The sequence below is a fragment of the Mustela nivalis genome, assembly GCF_964662115.1.
Source record: "Mustela nivalis genome assembly, chromosome: 3".
Classification (NCBI taxonomy): domain Eukaryota; kingdom Metazoa; phylum Chordata; class Mammalia; order Carnivora; family Mustelidae; genus Mustela; species Mustela nivalis.
The window spans coordinates 87053885-87072609 of NC_139022.1; the positions used below are offsets into that span (position 1 = coordinate 87053885).

General features: G+C 41.4%; 1 protein-coding gene across 12 annotated transcripts in view; it reads right to left on the reverse strand.

Moving 5' to 3' along the window:
• MAST4 (microtubule associated serine/threonine kinase family member 4) overlaps positions 1–18725 on the reverse strand; it is a 548711-nt gene that overhangs the window by 395240 nt on the left and 134746 nt on the right. For all 12 annotated transcript variants that reach the window (XR_014309533.1, XM_082723013.1, XM_082723009.1 and 9 more), the window contains exon 2: positions 8296–8449. Coding sequence is in view for 11 of the 12 variants with exons in the window: in XM_082723013.1 (XP_082579139.1) it covers positions 8296–8449 (154 nt within the window). In the remaining variant the exon portion in view is untranslated. The remainder of the gene's footprint in view (positions 1–8295; positions 8450–18725) is intronic.

Here is an 18725-nt window from a genome sequence, read left to right on the forward strand (position 1 = left end):
GTAGACAACTCATGAGCCAGCTCTGCTGACATAGCATGGCTCCCAGCACTCTCTGGAGCTCACACCCCTTCAAAGCTAACAGCCTCACCTCTCATCTGATTCTCGGTATCAGAAAACCACGTCAGGATTCTTCAAGCCCTCATGTAGACTCATCCCATAATTAATTCTCCCAACATGCCTGACATCATCACCTCTTGGGAAGGCTTCCATGGTACCAAAGACCTGAAAGAACTATTAGAGTTTCAAGTAGGTCTCTGCAACCTGGTTCTGAATAAGGTGGCCACATGGCGGTTCCTAAGTAGCAGGTGACCACGGGCCTCGGAACCACCTGATGATCACCCTGTTAGGGGGAAGCCATGACTCCTGAGCCACAGCAAAAGGCTCCCTGACAGAGGGCCACTGGGAGGCAGCATCTGCCAAGGGAACTGGCCAACAGCTGCAGGCCCCATTAAGTAGAAGTCTCTGGAGGTTTTCCTACTCTGACAAGGAGAAATCATACAACAAAAATACACCACGAGAATCATCTCATAATTAGAGCACCTGGAAACCAACAAAATATCCAGATATAAATGGACATGAGAGTGGTGAAGACAGCAGTGGTTTTAAAGGCTACTTAAAAGCCAGCACTCTCAACCAGAAAGAAGATGCTAAAGGAGTTGCCTCTTAATTGCCTAGCAACCCAGAAGAATGGGTAGACTTCCTCCAGTTTCATTAACTACTGTTGATGAACTAACAATTTTACAAGTTCTAAAACAAAACAGTAAACCAACCTAAAACAATGCCTGCTCCCAGTTATATACCTTCAGCCTGGAGATTTTTTAAAACATTAACAAACAGCAAAACAAACAGAAATAAACTTTTTTTTTTAAATAAAGATTTTTCAAACATTGACAAATAGCAAAACAAACAGAGGCTTTTAAACCAATGCAGCCTTAAGTGAGAATTATCTGTGGATCTGGGGTTTTTCTCCTGGTGGCCGAGAGCCAAGAACCCAAATTGAAAGCATCACAAGAGAGCATCATTTACATCGATTGTAAATGTCTTTGCCCTTTAAGAGTTTCAAATTTTGCCAGATTTCAAAATATTAACATTTCATTCATCCTCCAGGGCCTGGTTAAGTCCAACTCAGCCCACCCCATGCTTAGTCCCCAACACAACCACACGCCCAGGTCCCCACTTACAGTCAGTCCTCCTTCCAAGCTCCACCTCTGAGCAATTCCACTAAATGCACCAGAAGTTCACTCATTCTTTTTTTTTTTTTTAAGATTTTATTTATTTATTTGACAGAGAGAGATCACAAGTAGGCAAAGAGGCAGGCAGAGAGAGAGAGAGAGAGGAGGAAGCAAGCTCTCTGCTGAGCAGAGAGCCCGATGCGGGCTCGATCCCAGGACCCTGAGATCATGACCTGAGCCGAAGGCAGCGGCTTAACCCACTGAGCCACCCAGGCGCCCGAAGTTCACTCATTCGTATACAGCTTGGCTCCACTCTCCTCCACCACTGTCTTAAACAACCCTCAACCAGGCCTCTCTGCTTTGTTCTGTGGAAAGACTATTCCCGGTATACCCATTTCCATAGTGTCTTAACCTTTTCCTCAAACATGCAGATAGCCTTCACTTTTGATTCATGACCTCAGACCTTAAATCAGTTGTCAATGCTTCCAAGCAATTCTATTACATTTATAGCTCTCCTCCTGTTCTCCAAGACCCTATGACTTTCTTCCCTACTCTATGCCCATAAGACCCTCCTGACCACTACCTGGGGTCTCCTAACACATTGACAAAGGTGAAGCCACCAAATCTATTAAACTATCTACTTTTTATTAAGCTAATTAATTGAAAGCAGTGATATGGAAAGGAGACATCTAAACACAGAACTTCTCACTCTCGAGATACTTTTCATTCACATGAAGTAGAAAGAAACAATACACAGAGATTCCAGATACATTCTACTCAGTCTTCCTCACTGGTAACACCCTGTAGTGGGTACTATAATCATCAGTAGAATGACACCAACACAGTCAAGATCTAGAACATGTCCATCACCAGAGGATCCCTCATGTCACCTGTCTATAGTTACACTTACTTCCCTCCCACCTCCCCCTCCTTAAGCCTTGGCAACCACTCACCAGTTCTCAACTTCTACAACTGTGTCATTTCAAGAATGGCGTACACAAATGGAATTAAACAGCATGTTTTTTTATGCAGTCTAATTCTCTGGAGATTTGCCAAGCCATCATCCCCATCAACAGTTCATTCCTTTTTATTGCTGAATAGTGTTCCGTGATATAGCTGTACCTAGACTACCAACTTTTGCATCCTTTTGCTCCTCCTTCCTCCTGTTTCAAGGGAGGAAGTGCCCCTTCGCCTATAAAAAAAGCCAGCATGTGCAGCAGATACGTTGCTAGATTCCTCCCAAAGCACTTCCTTTTGGCTATCATCTCTTTCTTCGGTAGCACACCAACACCTGACAAACATGCTCACATGGACCCACATTAAGAGGTCTCCTCTGAACCCACATACCTTTCCAGCTCCCACCCACATCTCCAGTTCCCCTCCCAGCCCTACTTCTCAAAAAGAGCTATCTACACTCAACTATCAGCCAATTACCTACTTCTCATCCCTTAACTAGTGTTTGCTCTTAACCCACTCCATTCTAGCTTCCTTCCATACCTCCCCACTCTCCCCAAAGTAACCAGTGACCTACTGTTTAATTAAAAGACAATGTCTTATCATCATCTTCCTCTCCAGATGGAGCCAATCCTCTCTTTCCCAAAATACACTTCTCTCCCTTTCCGTGATTCCACAGTCCTATCTGACATACCCAGTCAGCAAGTCTTACAGGTATCCAAACTTAACATACTGAAAACGGAATTTATCCCATTTTCGTTATCAAAACCTATTTCTCTCTCGGGCCAAGCGTCATGTTGCCCCTGCCTCTTGTGTAGTTGTGTACAGAGGCAACGGTCCAGCAAGGGCCATTCTAGTGGCCCCCACAGCAGCACCAGGCTGACATGTGGCTGTGACCACTTGACAGAATCTGGACAGCAAGAATGTGAATGGACAGCAAGAATGTGTCTCTTCCAGGCTAGGACTTTTAAGAAGTTGGAAAGCTTCTACCTCTGTTTTTCTACTTCTCTCAGCTGGAAGCATAGCATCTTATGGCCGCAAGGAAGAATAAAACCAGAAAATGAAAGGAGCGTAGGTCCCTGACTCACCATGAGGAGGAAGACAGCTGCCTGCTAACCAGCAACATGTGCATGAGCAAGAAATGAGTGAGTATTGTGCAAAGCCGTTGCTACGTTCTGGTTTGCTCATCACCGCTTTCTAATACCCATCATTTTATCTCAGCATTCTTTTGATGGAATTATGAAAACAAAGAAATCTAGGACATCAAAGAGAAGATTCAGAAGCACTATTTACTAAATATCAAGGCTACCCAGAAAAAAGTCTTATTTTATGTAAATTCACTTTAATCTCAATTCTTTGTCTCACCCACCAAGCTAAGAAGGCATCTAGGTTGAGAAACCCATGAAGCTCTATGCAACACTGAAACACAAAGGCCTCCAGGTTAATTTTAAAGAAAAAATAAATGTTTTCTAGGATTGTGCTGTTTGTTTTTCCCTTTCCCTCTGGAGGTAAAATCCCCTCTGAAATGATTTTAAAATTTTTTCAGATGTCATTCCAAACCAATTACCATAGTCCAAGAAAGAAAAATGTCTCAATATTCCCTCCCCTCCCCCCTACCCCGGACAGAAGACTGGGTCCTAACTGTGTTAGAAATTCTAGATCATGCTATCTACAAAGCTGGTTTATTACTATTGGATTCAACTTACAAACACATACAGATTCTTCTTTGTTTTACATTCCATACAAGCCATGATGTTTTGAAAAATACACCTTTCTTCAGTAGAAAAAGGATCATTCACGCCTTTTCTGACTATTAGGGCTCCAACATACATCCCAGTTGTGAAATTCAGGACCAGTATTCAGGGCATTCCTTTGCCTGTCAAGAAGCCAGGATGCAAGATCCTTCTCTCAGGAAGATGATCTCTCCTTCACTGTTCAGCTTCCTTACGGTGAACTGTCAGGCACCTTACCACATATTTCTGACTTGACTTGGGGGTCTGTACAATGATTAGAATAATGCTCCTCTTACTCATTAGGGGGCTCCAAAGCTCAGTCAGTGTTTACAGGATAATTCTGGGTGCCTATTTAGCAAGTTGCAGGCCATGAAGAGAAAAAATACCATCGCCTCCAAAAAGATTTTTTACTTTTTTTTTTCCCCCCCTTCAGGCAGGGTTGCACATAGTAAGCTCTGGGTTTTTTGCTTAAATGTTAGGCCTATGAAAAAGATACTGATTTTTTTCCCCCTTTAATTTATTACCTGTAAGTAATCCCAAATTTAGTTAGGGAAGAAAACACCAAAAAGTTCAGCTATGGCTATCAGTGCATGGGGGAGGTAAGGGCTTCTCAGACTTTTTCCTTCCCCTTTGTTTTCTAATTTGTCTACCTTAAACAGATATATCACTGTTTTAATTAAAAAATAGTCACATACAAATATTCTTATTGTAAAGGACTGTTTACACTAAAGAGGCCAATTATGACAAATGGAATCATTGGTCCCGATTCTTTGCTCCCCTGCAGTAGGGTTATACACCTGCACCTTTGCCAAGGTATCACATGGGTAGAGCATGTTTCTGCCCCTTGACTCTGGGCTTAACAATGTGACTTGCTCTGGCCAATAGAAAATTAGCAGATGTAATGCCCAAGAGGCTTGAAATGCACCTGAGCTGGCGAACATGCAGTCTCATGCTCCTGTCTTTTACCAGAACATGATGCCTTGGGGTAGCTGCTGGTCCAGGAAAGCAGAGAGACACAGAGCAAATCTGGACCCAAACAGCACCCTAGACCCAATCCCAGCAGAGGTCAGACTAAATTACCCAAAACCTAGCTGACCTGCGGCCACGTGAGTGAGAAAGAAACACTAGTCTGCCAATGAAATTTTGTATTTATACAATATTATTGTCACCAGCTGATAAACCAAGTATTGCCCCTACACACACACAAAACAAACCTCAGTGGCAAAAAAATGTCTCATGTGTTGAGTTGCAGGTGTGAAAAAAGGCCATAGCATCCTTCATGTCCCCATTAACAATGAACCCAGTCAACCACCATCCCACTATGAGAAAACTCCTTAGCAGACAGGAATTGTTTTCCTTCTCCTTGTTAAGCATACAATTATTTAATCACATTTACAGCAAGTCCGATGAAGCAAGCAATGCCTTGAGACCATTCAACAATGGGTTTCATACAAAAACATATTGTAAGCCTCTGACAATGTTAAAACTCAGATTCAAGTCTTGGCTTGCTGTCTGTGAACACCTGGATCTTGTGCCATTCATTCAAACTATCTGTTCCTCAGTGTTTTCATCTGGAAAATGGGGATAGGACTGCCTCCCTCACAAATACATAAATATGTTTAAGAACTAAGTCAGTCAATAAATGTAATTCTCTGCAATTCCATGCCACATCATAAGCTCTTAAAGTTAGCTGTCACTATTATTAGTGATAAGACGATGAAAACATCACACATCTTCCTCCCAGAAAGCTGGGTTTAATGAAACCTGTCAAGGATAATTGGGTTACAAAAGTTTCAAGCCACAGGCCTTCACAAAAAAAAAAAAAAAAAAAAAAAAAAATGTTTCAAAGAAAGCAGTAGAAAATTGCCAAGGAAAAGACTTTTAGATTAAAACAAGGCTAAGCAAGAGGAAGATGGCTGGTCTTTACATAAAAAATCTATCAGGCACAGACTTCTGATGGCAAAACCAGTTTGACTCAATTAAGTTTAGCAACAAGTATGTTCCAAGGTAAGATCACATGTGATTATTCATAGTTGCCTACAGCTAGTGGAAACTATGTTTCTTGAAGATCAGAAATGAGATTTTCTTTCTGCTCCAACTGGACACCAGAATACTGCCTGACACAAAGTAGAAACAAAGTGGATACGGGATTCAGATTGATGTTCAGAAGCCCAAGTTCTCCATCAACTGCAATTCAATTTATGCTGCACGTAATAGTAATAGCCACCCATCAGTGGCTAAGTGCTTCGCATAAATTCTTTCATTAAATCCTCAGCTAAGCTATTTAGAGGACCAATTAGAATGTTTTCTTCATATTCCAATAAAACTTACAAGCAACTGTTTTTAAAACCAGACTGATGCTCACGAGATTCTTTTAAGCTCTCTAAGGACTAATAAACGTTTTTGAAAGTTATCTGACCTCACATTTAATTATCTAAAATAACTGTAAAGCATACTAAATTTTTTAAGAGTAGAAATGCCAGAGCTATTGAAATTATGAAATGGGAATCAATTATAGAATTTTTTTTAAAGCTGTAAGCCACATTTCATGATTCAGGTCATATATCTGCATCAACACCTAGACCCCTGCATTGTTTTAAAGTTTTAAGTCAACTCCTTCAGCAAAAATTGGAGAGAATCATTACTGCCCTACTTTTGGTCAAAAATAGTTTAACCAAAGTAAGTAAATCACCTAAGTGAAATTAGTAAGCAAAGGGATGAGTATTTTAACTGTTAACATTTAATCCCCCCACCTACAAAATAAAGGTGGGTCTACCTAATTTTTAGCAACTCCCTGAAAAGAAGCAAATCGTCTGAATCTATAAATGGAAAGCAAAGAAAAATTCCCTAACAAGCATTAAAAGAACATCGGTAAAACTCAGGCATGAACATTTACTTAAACTTAGTGAAGTACAGCAGGTTTTTTGTTTGTTTGTTTGATTGATTTTTTTTTTTTTTTGATGAATTACTTCCCTTTGGTCTGAGTTCAGTTTCACCCTGAATTCCAACAGTATGACACAGTATGCCACAATGGGTCAAATGTTCTAGATTCTGCTGAGCCTAATGTCAGAATCATTTTTGTTCCCAGAATTTTCGTCTCCAGAAAGTCAAAATCCATAATTCTCCAAAAAATGTAAATAACTCAACTTATTTACAGACCACTGAAGAACAGGCAGAGAAGATCATCACATACTGAGAAAACTTTGCTTTAGGGTTTAAAAAACATTTTCTGCAAGGTTATTTATATTTAGAGGAAAAAGCACTCAAAATGAAATAGAAATTTAACCTTCAGTGACTTAAAGTCTAATAAAATGAAAATCTATACAGTGAGTTATTAAAAATGCTTAAAAATTACCTTAAGTTGGCTATCTTTCAAGTCAATACAAGTGATTTGTGAGTTCTCTGTATCTGGAAAAGTTTAATTTTTTACAACATGACGAAAAAGTGCATGAAAGGAAAAAAAGGATGAAAGATTTGAAGAGATGCTTCACAGAAGATAAGTGAATATCTAACAGGCACATGAAAAGACGTTCAACATCATTTAGTCGTCAAGAAAATACAAATTAAATCCACAGCGTGACAGGACTGTCTACCCATTAAAATGGCTAAAATTAAAAAGGCTGGCAATACCACAAGTTGGCAACGATGCAGAGCAATTAGATCGCTCATCTGTTGCTGGTGGGAATGTAAAGACAGTACAATTTTGGAAACAGTTTGGCAGTTTCTTATGAAGTTCAATATACACTACAGATACATGCACCAACATAGATGAATCTTAAAAACATACTGAGTGAGAGATGCCAGACACAAAGAACATGTACTGTTTGACTCCATTCGTGCTAATTTTTTTTTTTAAGATTTTCTTTATTTATTTGACAGAGAGAGAGAGCACAAGCAAGCTGAGCAGCAGGCAGAGGGAAAGGGAGAAGCAGGCTCTCTGCCAAGCAGGGAACCCGATGTGGGGCTCGACCCCAGGACCCCGGGACCACAACCTGAGCCAAAGGCAACCCCCCAACTGACTGGGCCACCCAGGTGCTCCCCATTCATGTTAAATTTTTAAGATGAAGCTAAGCTGCAGTGACGAAAAGCAGATCTCTGGTTGCCTGGGGCCAAGAAAGGAGGATTGGGGGTGAGAATGACGCAGTCGGGGCCAAGGATCCATTCTGTATCTGGACTGTGGCGGTGGCTATGGACAGCATACGTTTGTCAAAATCCATACACATGGACACTTAAAATGAGTCCATTTTATTGTATGTGAATTTTATTTCAATTAGAAACTTCATTTGTAAAATCCTCAATTTTACTGCTGTCTGGATTGGATCAGCTTTTACCAAACAGTGCATAGAGGGGTGGGTGGGTTTTTACACACGGGACCGGGCCCCTGTCAGCCCCTGCTGGTGGGTCCTCCTCTGCCACGTCCATCCCTCAGGACTCACCTGTCAGAGCCCCTCCCAGGCTGCCCCGCCGCAGCTCTCGACCATCCTCACTCAGCTGTCTTTTAAACTTCAGTGACTTTGCAGGGCCAGAAGTCACATCTGGATTGCTGCATTTCCGAAACGGCATGGGTGGTGGGGAGAGTATGTGGTCAAGCTGCAGAGAGAAAGAAGGGGCGTCACTCATTGCGGACACTCTCAAGACACCCACCATGCAACACCAATCGGTCCCAGGCTCCTCTTTTCTTAGCCTTCTCGAAATCCCTCCCACCCAAGCCTGCTGCCCATCTGGTTGCTTTAAGCAATTCAGGGTTTCACTGTTGTGTCCTGCATCTGAAAAACATTCAGGCTTACTGCAAAATTTCAATAGCAATGATTTTTAAGCTGTGGGTCACAAACTAGTGGGTCATGAAATCAAGTTTAGCAGATCTAAGCAGCATTTTTTTAAAGTACAGTATTAGTTGCTAGAGTCTAATGAAGGAAAGAAAGGTACGGTTTCATGAAATGTCTGATAAAGCTATTTTTGCACATGTGTCCTGAGTCACGGGGTCAAAAATATGTCTTTCCATGGGCAATGATCGCTCTAAAAAATGAATAATATTGTTCTATAGAGAATCAATAGATAACTGCTTTAGTTGTTCACAAAAGAAAATCCACAAGCTTCTGGAGCTCACAAATATGTGCAGGGAAGGGCAATTTCTAAGCAGCACGGCCCTGAATGCAAATCAATACATCCCCCTATCACTTGATCACTTTTTAAAAGAAAACCTGTCCTAAGAATCAGAGAAACTAAAACCACTTCAAGCAACAGCTTTCTATAAAAGAATCCCTTATTTCAAGATCTGTCCTCCTTTTCTAAAAAAAAAAAAAAAAAAAAAAAAACTTTCATATTTGAAGAGGGCCATATTTTCTAAAAATGTTTACCTTCGAAGTATAGACACATATATATGGGTTTAGATGGTTATTAATGACAAAACCGTTCCCATGCATATATCTATCTCCAGACAGTTATTAAGAACAAGAAAGAATTACAAAAGGTATTCATGGAAATTCCACGTGCCACAGAAAAAAAACACCTTGTAGAAATTTAAATTCAGACAAGACTTCAGCAGCACTGCTCAAATGTGGGCATTTCTAAGGATGCTTCATTGAGACTTGTTTTGTTTTGTCTTCCTGGGCAGAGAGAAGGATATCTGATTATACCTGTCAGCATTTTTTCAGATTAAGACTATCAAGGATATACTTTATAGGAAAATGAAATTTAGGGGCAAAATCATTTACTTGTCTTTGTACTGAAGCATATTCAAAACCACCGCACAAAAAGAAATTTAACCCTGCCTGTGGATAACTCCTCCCAAGCTCACTCATGTGGAACAGACCTCACTGGCTCAGCTATTACAAGATGTCAACTCTCCCCCAAGCTCAGTGCATTCATTAGTAACCCGGAACAGCTGGATTTCAGGCACTTGTCAGTAGGTACAACCCCAACTCCATTGCCCATCAATTATTTACTATATTTCACTGTCAGTAGTCTTGTGAGAGGTCCCCAAAAACCTTGCAGTGTATGCAAGCCAGATCAGCAGGGAAAAGGGATTCCAGATTGCACTCTTGGAAGCTATCTGTTGAGTCCGCTGTTCATTACAACTGTGTCCTACTTAGGAGGACCTCCAAGAAGGAATTGTATCTAATTTTAGACACCTTGGCCTTAAACCTTATGGACACCAAACTGGAGCAAGGGAACCCTGGTCAGTGACCCATCAGCTACTGGAAAATACAATCAGTGGTCCAAGCGTAGTCCAATCATTACACAATGTAGAGAGGTTATTTTGCTTTCTTCTTGGCTCCATTTTAAGCCCTTACCCCAGTTGGTTTTGGGTTTCGTGTTTTGTTTTGTTTTCATTTTCCCTGCCAATTTTAAAAATATTTTTTTATTTGAAAGTAGGGTCCATACCCAACGTGGGGCTCAAATTTACAGCCCTGACACCAAGAGTCATGTGCTCCACCGAATGAGGCAGCCAGGCACCCCTCTTTCCAATTTTTTTTTTTCTAATTTGAAAAACTTCAGAACAAAATTTGTAATGACAAAAAAAGTTTTAAGAGCAGTACAATGAGTGCCCTTATCCCACGACCCCTGCTGAATAGTTAACCTTCTGCCATACCGCTTTTGCTCTCTTTCTACCACCCCAACACATTAGAGAGTTCTTTGCAGACATTATGAATCTTCCCCCGTCAAAACTTCAGCCTGCCTCTGCTAAGAACAAGGACATTCTCTTCAATTCTGCTACCCTGTATTATATGTAACCTTTTAAAATGTCTCAAATCTTTTGTTATCAACTTAAATTATAAATAGTAGGGAAAGGGTAAAATAAGATGATATCATAGAGACGTACTGGTAGAAATTTGCTCTTTTGCATTAAAAGGAAAAATTGCATCCACAAGGTGGCAATGTGCCACAGACATTCAACAAAACACTCCCTATTAGCTGGCTACTGGGTCCTCTAAATGCGCCAAGAACCCCTCAGAGTATCTGAGTGACTTCAACTCCATTCCGCTTAGTGATCTCCTTCCTAATTACTAGTGGCATCTGCGTCAAATACAAATATTTATTGTTTAAGGTTCATCAATTTCTGCTACTTATTTTTCACCTGAAGTTAAATTTTTCAGCTTGCAGAATTACAATTCCTCTCTCTGGGGAGGATTGTTATATCACCAATTAACAGAGGGTGGAAAAATAAGCAGAGGAAAGATAATTCCTAAATAAGAATGATGTGATTTCCTTACCTATTTCCAACAAAGCCCTCCAAGACAAAATGAATGCCCAGGAAGAAGGAAATCAAGGATAAAGTGTAAGAAAACAAAAAAAGAAAATCCGTTTCATCACATATAGAGGCACAAGCTCTTAGTCCATAAGTCAGCATTTTTTAATCAGAATCATAACCCCAAGGGAGGAGAGTATTATTTTAAATCTGGGAAAATGGAGCCAGTGAACTGTGAGGCTGTAAATGTTTCGAACAAAACATAAGAAGAAAAACCGGTAAGCACAGGGCCATGTTCCAGGATACCATTTCCTTCTTCACATCAAATCACAGTCCCAACAGGGCTCTCTCTACATAGATCATTTTTCCAAATTTGCTGGGTTGTCAGTGCCTCTACTTTTCTTTCTACAATTAGTCAAAGCTTCTCAAAATGGTCCACTGCAGCCTTGCAATTTATTTTTCATTTTTTGTCCTGATTCAAACACTCATGCTCCATTTACAAACATTTCAGCACACCCTAGAGCTTATGGTAGACATCAAACCTATCACTTTGGACACTGCCCTTTAAATAATTCCAGTTTAATGTTTGCTAACTTTTCCAAACTCCCCAGGTCTTCATACTACAAGCAGTTCAACCAATGGCAAAGCTTGTCCTGAAACTTTCCAGTGGTGTGTAAGGGCATCTAAGCCTGAACTTGGCCCGCCTGCTTCACACACTTCAAATTTTCCTCACTAAGCAGATCATGGACTGCTAGAGGGCCAGCCCTACAGCCTTGTCACATGCTTACCTCACCCGCTGCCAGCCACAGAGCGGCCCTGATCAACACATATTTTCCAGAAATGCATCCTCACTTCATTCACCAATAACAAATACCAATTTGTGGTGGACTCCATTTGCTCCCAGTTTCCTAGGTCAGTTTTCTTAACCTCCTGTAGTTCCAAGAGCCACAAAATGTTGATGTCAGACCAACACGGAGCGAGTGTACCACCAGTTATGTGGAAACAGCTGCCACTGCTGCAGCAGTTTATCACACCAAACATGGAAGCATCTTAGAGAACAAGAGGTGTACAGACACTATTCTACAACTGCTTCAAGTTTCAGGTATTGGGGCCAACGTTTCCAAAATTCTCAGTCCTATAGAAAAGCTAGTCACCGGAATTCCACATCTGCCTTTTCTTTATTTATCACATCCATCCTCTGTGGGACATTTTACAGTGATTGGGCTGAGGAAAGCAAGAACCCACCACAAACACGCTGTGGCTTTTTCCAGCAGCAAAAAGCACAGGTAAAGGCACATCACTGAGCAGTCGCCATCTTCCTTTGATGTCTCTGCTTACCTCACCCTGACTATCTCCAAACATGGACCGTGGGGTTCTTCTTCCACGGTTATATTCCCCAGGAATAGTATCATCTCTTTCTAAAAGGGCACATCCTAACTTTCAATTAACATTCAACGTGCACCTTTTGAACTGACCATTTTCCCAGAACTCCCCTTCTAGACACTTCCATGCATGAGGCCATGAGTTCGCCAGTCTATAGCTTCTAAATAATGGCAACAACTGTGTGAACATAAAGGTATTTTTCCATTTTCAGTCAACTGCAACTCCTTTCTCTAGCTACTAAAGTCAAAAACCTTACAGTTTATTCAGAACTTCTGTTTTCACCCATATTCAGTCAGCAAATGCTCTCAGTCAACCTCCAAAATACATATCCAGAATCCAATCACTTCCCCACTTCTACTATTACTGCTCTTAGCCCTGCTGTCCAGATCTCTCTGTTGCCATACCTGCCTAAGCACAGCAGTCAGCCACAGAGGGTCCCAGTCAGGGACCCTTCTAAAGCACAAGCCAGATGGTCCACAACCTCTGCTGGAATCCCCCATAGCTTCCCTCCACCCAGAACAAAACCCAGAATCATGGCAATGACTTCCAGGTCCTACCACCTCTACCAACAAGTCTCTGATCCCAGCCACTATGACTCCAGTCAATCTACCTTGGTGTGTTGCTGGACCTCTGGTGCCCTGGGCATCTTGTCACCCAGCACAATTACCTTGACCACAGCCTCTGTCAGGAACTCACTCCAGGTATTAGCGCCCACGATCCCCTCTCCCATCAGCCCCTCTCCATCCTTCTGGTCCCTGTTCAAACATTACTCTTCCAGGGGGCTCTCTCCCACAGCCTTGTGTAAAACAGCATGCCTACCACTTCATTCCCTTCTTTACTTTTCCTCCTAATATCTATCACCCCATGTTAGATCTTATATATCAGTTTATTATCCTTTTTTTAAAAAATTTATTTATTTATTTATTTATTTGACAGAAATAGATCACAGAGAGGCAGGCAGAGAGAGAGGAGGAAGCAGGCTCCCTGCTGAGCAGAGAGCCCGATGTGGGGCTCGACCTCAGGACCCTGAGATCATGACCTGAGCCCAAGGCAGAGGCTTTAACCCACTGAGCCACCCAAGGCGCCCCCAGTTTATTGTCCTTCTTTCACCAGATCCTAAGTTGCATGAAATTACACACTAGTCTGTTCCATTTGTCCACCACTCTACATAAAAGGCACCATGTTAATATTGGTTGAAAGAACAAACGAATGGCAATCTCTGGTATTTTGTTTAAAATACAACAGCAAAAGAAAGAACACATGCAATTAAGGGTTTTTACTGCTGGAAAAAGCTGAACAAAATTATATTACATGTTACTCAAGGTGAAAATGCTCAATTGAGTCTTGAGCATTTTGACAAAATTGAATGTTTCGTGTATGAAAAAGACCCTGAGGTTATAGCAAACGCCATCTTTTTAAAGAATCTTTGCTATATACAAACTAATATGCTAATTTTTTAACACTGCTATCTCTGAAGGTGATTCCTAAATAATGAATTATTCGGCCCCTTAACTAGATCCTAACTAACATATTCAATTGTGTCTATCAATCCATGCCTTTCCCTACACTCCTTTCTCCTTTCTGTAATTCCTCGCTCATTCCCAAGATGTGGCACATGCATTTTAAAGACCCATCCAGAATGCAGGTGCCCTAAGGGCAAAGTTCATTAGTTCACCAGGATCATCAATGTCACCTGCATACACAATGAGACCCACCAGTAAAGTCTTTATGCTAAAAAAAGAAAAAAGAGAAAGAGACTGACTAGTACCATGGGGTTATGAAGACAACGTTCAGTTATTGTTTCTTGATATTAAATACTCTAAAACACCAAAGGTACGAAAATGAATAATTAAAACATTGCACAGTCTATGCCCGTAATCTTAATTAAGTGCTCTACTGCCTCTGTCCAATAAGGAATCCAATGAGCAACCTGAAACGACTTTATTTCGAAACAGGACTTTATTTACTTTTAAACCAAAACCTATAAACAACATTTTAAAATTTGGTAGAATAGAGTTCCATCATTAAGACAGTCATTACTGAATTCCTACTAATTTCGTGGTGGTTAGAAACGCCAACACTTTCTAACTAATTAAGACCATTAACTATTTCTATGCCCATTTCCTCATCCACAAAATGTTAGTAATACTACTACCTATGTCCTGAGGTTATTGTAGATATTACAAGAATTCATATATGCACTTAGAACAATGCAGAGAACATGGAAAGTGCACAGTAAACGTTCGCCGGGGTGGTTATTAAAACTGCCATATAGGAAGTAACTCCATTCACGAATGTCTCCGCGTGGGTACTTCATCACAAATGGCTTGCAAGGAAGTTAAATGGATTACAATTTTACTGAGTTGTCTTATTTTTCTTTATGGCTCAAAGAAGAACTCGGCTTGAACTGTTTTACAATTATTTCCGGCTGTTACTCTCATGCTATAGGGGGTTCAACTTGCAGGAGGCTGAGCTGTATGGAAGTAAGGAGCCGCGCCCAAATTTGAACCGTTAGGTGCAGTATCACAGGGTCATGCCTTGGCCAACCTACGTGACTCCTCTCTGAAGGGGGGGCCTCAGAGGCAGGGAGGATACAGGTGGACAATGCATGAAAAGGGCGTGGCGTATATAAGCACTCACTAACTAATAATATTGGTGGTAACTGTCACTAGAGCTGAGCTCACGTTCCCTGAGCCTGTTGACTGGCAAAGCATATGCCTCTCCACCTGACCCTTCTGAGTGGCATCTCTCAGGCATTTTTCCCATTCTTCCCCCTAATTCCACACTACTCCAGAAGAGAAAAAAAAAACATTTAACATGCTCACCATTGCATGAAGAATATGCAACCTCCCTTTCCCCGGCATCCTAAATTCTAACTACAGAGACTGAGTCAGACACTGACAGAGCTATAATCTCGGCTCACCAGATTTACTGTAAGGGCTCATTTAATTGACTTTGCTGACATTCCCTTTGGATTATGCCACCCAGAATGCATGCTTCCATTTAAGGATACTATAAGAAACAACCATGCAAATCCAGCCATGCTGTTGGACAAATGAGGAGGAACCTCCCTTACATAGTATCCCCCTTGTCAAGGTATGCTGCTGGGCACAGAAGGAGACAAAAATCCTCACCCGTCAGAAGCTTCGTTCTAGTTGGGGAGAGAAAAGCCCAGAGAAAATGCTGTTCATTCTCCGTAGTACAATCAGGCATGTTTCTGCTGGGCCATGGTCTTGATTTTACCCTGGGAACCCCAAAAAACACAGAACTCTCGTTCAACCACCAGAAATCACGGGGCATGTCTCCACAGCCCACTGCCACCAAGTGCGGCTGGTCCCATCTCCATCGAGACGTCCCAGGTCTGCCTGTGGCACCAACCTCACGCTGGATTTCACCTTACCCTGAGCTGGAGAGTGAATGCTTGTGTCCTCTGTCCCCACATTCTTATGTTGAACACTAGCCCCCAGTGTGACAGTTTTTGTGGCAAGGGTCTTTGGGAAGCGAGCAGGTCATGAAAGTGGAATCCCCCTGAATGGGATTAGCACCTTATACAAAATACCTGACAGAGTTCTCTGGCTCCCTCCGTCATGTGAGGACACAGCTACAACTTCTATGAATCAGGAAGCTAAGCCCTCCCCAGACAGTGAATCTGCCAGCGGCATGCCCTTGAACTTACCGGCCTCCAGAATTCCAAGAAATGAACAGTTGTTTCTAAGTCGCCCAGCCTATGGTACAGTGTTACAGTAGGCTAGACTGACTACAACACCCTCTACAGCCTAGTTCTCAGGTCATGGTAATTTTGCTACCGAGGGGACACTTGGCAATGTCTGGAGTCATTTTTTGTTTTCACAGTTTAAAGGGAGCAGTGGATGCTGCTGGTATGTACTGGCTAGAGACCACAGATGCTACTAAACACAGGACAAGGCACAGAAAAGCCCCAACCAGAAAGAATTACCCAGCATAAAATGTCCATCATGTCACTCCTAACAAATGCTATTCTGTACTCACTTTTCATTTGTGTATCTTCACCTATTTTTAAGCTATTTATCTTGCTGAGTTATGTGTTATTTCAGGTCATCTTAAAACCTTCTGAGAACAAGAAAAGGGACAGAGGGAAAGCACAGATGGAATCTTAGCAAAAATTGATCACGTCAACGAGTCTGTTAAGCAAATAATTTCCAGAGCCACATTAATTTACCCAAACTACTTAGCTGTTTATTGCAATTCAGTTTCTCCAATGGACATCATGTTTTGAAAAATAATACATCAATCAAATGTATTTAAGCTGAAAGATGTACCAGATACCAGGATCATATTCCATCTTCGGTTTTTAATTAATTCTTTGAATCACGAACTTCAATTAGCAAAATGAAAAGTGTTTCAGAAACATCCTAAAATACATTTATTAGATCAAACTACAATGGCTTTCACCTAAACAGAGCTGCACCACTGGTTTCATCCCTTATGAGAATTGATTTTCTTTCTTCCCTTCTGAGAGAAATATGTAAATTAGCACTTTGATACCGCTATCTCACTTTTGTCTGTCAACTCAACTTCAAGAAAGTCAATTCCTTTGCTTATGAACGGCTCTAAACACACACGCACCCACACATGCCCCACCAGCAAGCACTATTATCACGATCCCAAGAAGAGAGCTCCACGCAGCAGGCATTTAACTGTGATGTTTACATTAAGCAATGAATTCAATAGTCTACAGATAAAAAAAAAAAAAAAAGAAAGAAAAGAAAAGCTAATATTATGTTAGTTTTTTTTTTTTTTTCTAAACATAGAGATTTTCAGTTTAATTGAGAACCATGACATTGTGGAAGGCACGGGGAATATACTGATTCAACTTCACATAAGCATCACCTGTTTTTCTGTCACTTTAATATTCTTAATCTTTTTCTGACCTTTATATAGGAATTTGATCCATGTCTGCAATTATTTACTTACCTGAAGTCATTAAATTCCCTTGGTACCATCACATCTCCATCAGTGATCTAACTCAGACCATACTTAAAGCAGTCAGAGAATACAGTCTTCTGAACACTTTTATTCTCCATTTCAAGTCAGAGGGGGACATGCTCCCCACTCCACACAACTTGAAGTGATGTTCCCACTTTCTCTTTGGGCAGAGGGAGGAATCCCCCAAGTAGGTAGTGTTATTATTCCCATTTTACCAGTAAGGACCTATATTCAGCAAAATTAGCTCCTCCAAACTGATCTGCTTCTTAGGCAGTACAAAAGGAATGAAGCCCAAGATTGCTTCCCCAAAGCCCCTGTTGGGAAAGACTGTTCCCAAAGGTCTCCTAGAGAGCCCCTAGAGGGGAGCTCACAGTGGTGAAACACAGCAAACCCCCAAAAGTTCCCTTGAATTTTCTCTTCTGTCTCTGGTACAAGACGACTCCCTAGAGGAGAACAACCTCAAAGTTTGATGTCAACCAGTCTGAATGTTCCAGTTCGAGCCTAGCTGGCAGTCTACACAAATGGTTTCTAGGGCTTCTACGGATGAAATCCTGAATCCTGAAGCCAGAATTACAGAATCACAAAATATGAGCAGCAGAAAGGACCTAAAAATCACCTCTAGTCTAATTTCCACTTTTTGGATGACTGAGGCCCAGACAAGTCAACTGCCCAGGTTTAAAAAGGTAACTAGTGCATGAATATAGGCCAGAACCCAAACTTCCAGACCTACCATCCATTACCTCTCACACCTGCTCTCTTACTGACTTCGCTTCCTGACACCTGACAGATATTCCCCATTCTGTTGTAAGTGATTTGTAGGGTTATCTAGGGGCTTTTATTCATACATGCTCTATTAACTCAGGGTTGTTTTAAATATTTTTTTAGCCAAATGTCTACTATGGACTGGGCACTGTGCGAAGGGCTGAAAAAACCAAGAACAGAATGGATAGAGTCACCTACCTCAGAAGACCTCTACCCAAGTGCTACAGACAGACACAAAAACCCAACCATAAAACAACATCACGGGGCGCCTGGGTTGCTCAGTGGGTTAAAGCCTCTGCTTTCAGCTCAGGTCATGATCCCAGGGTCCTGGGATCGAGCCCCACACCGGGCTCTCTGCTCAGCAGGGAGCCTGCTTCCCACTTTCTCTCTCTGCCTGCCTCTCTGCCTACTTGTGATCTCTGTCAAATAAATAAAATCTTAAAAAAAAAAAAAAAGCATACAACATAACAGATGCAAAGATGGAATGAGGTATGAGGAACTATAGTGGCTTTGAGCACAGCTATGGTCTGGTACCTGATCAATTTCTTGTCCATGTTGGTTGAAAAT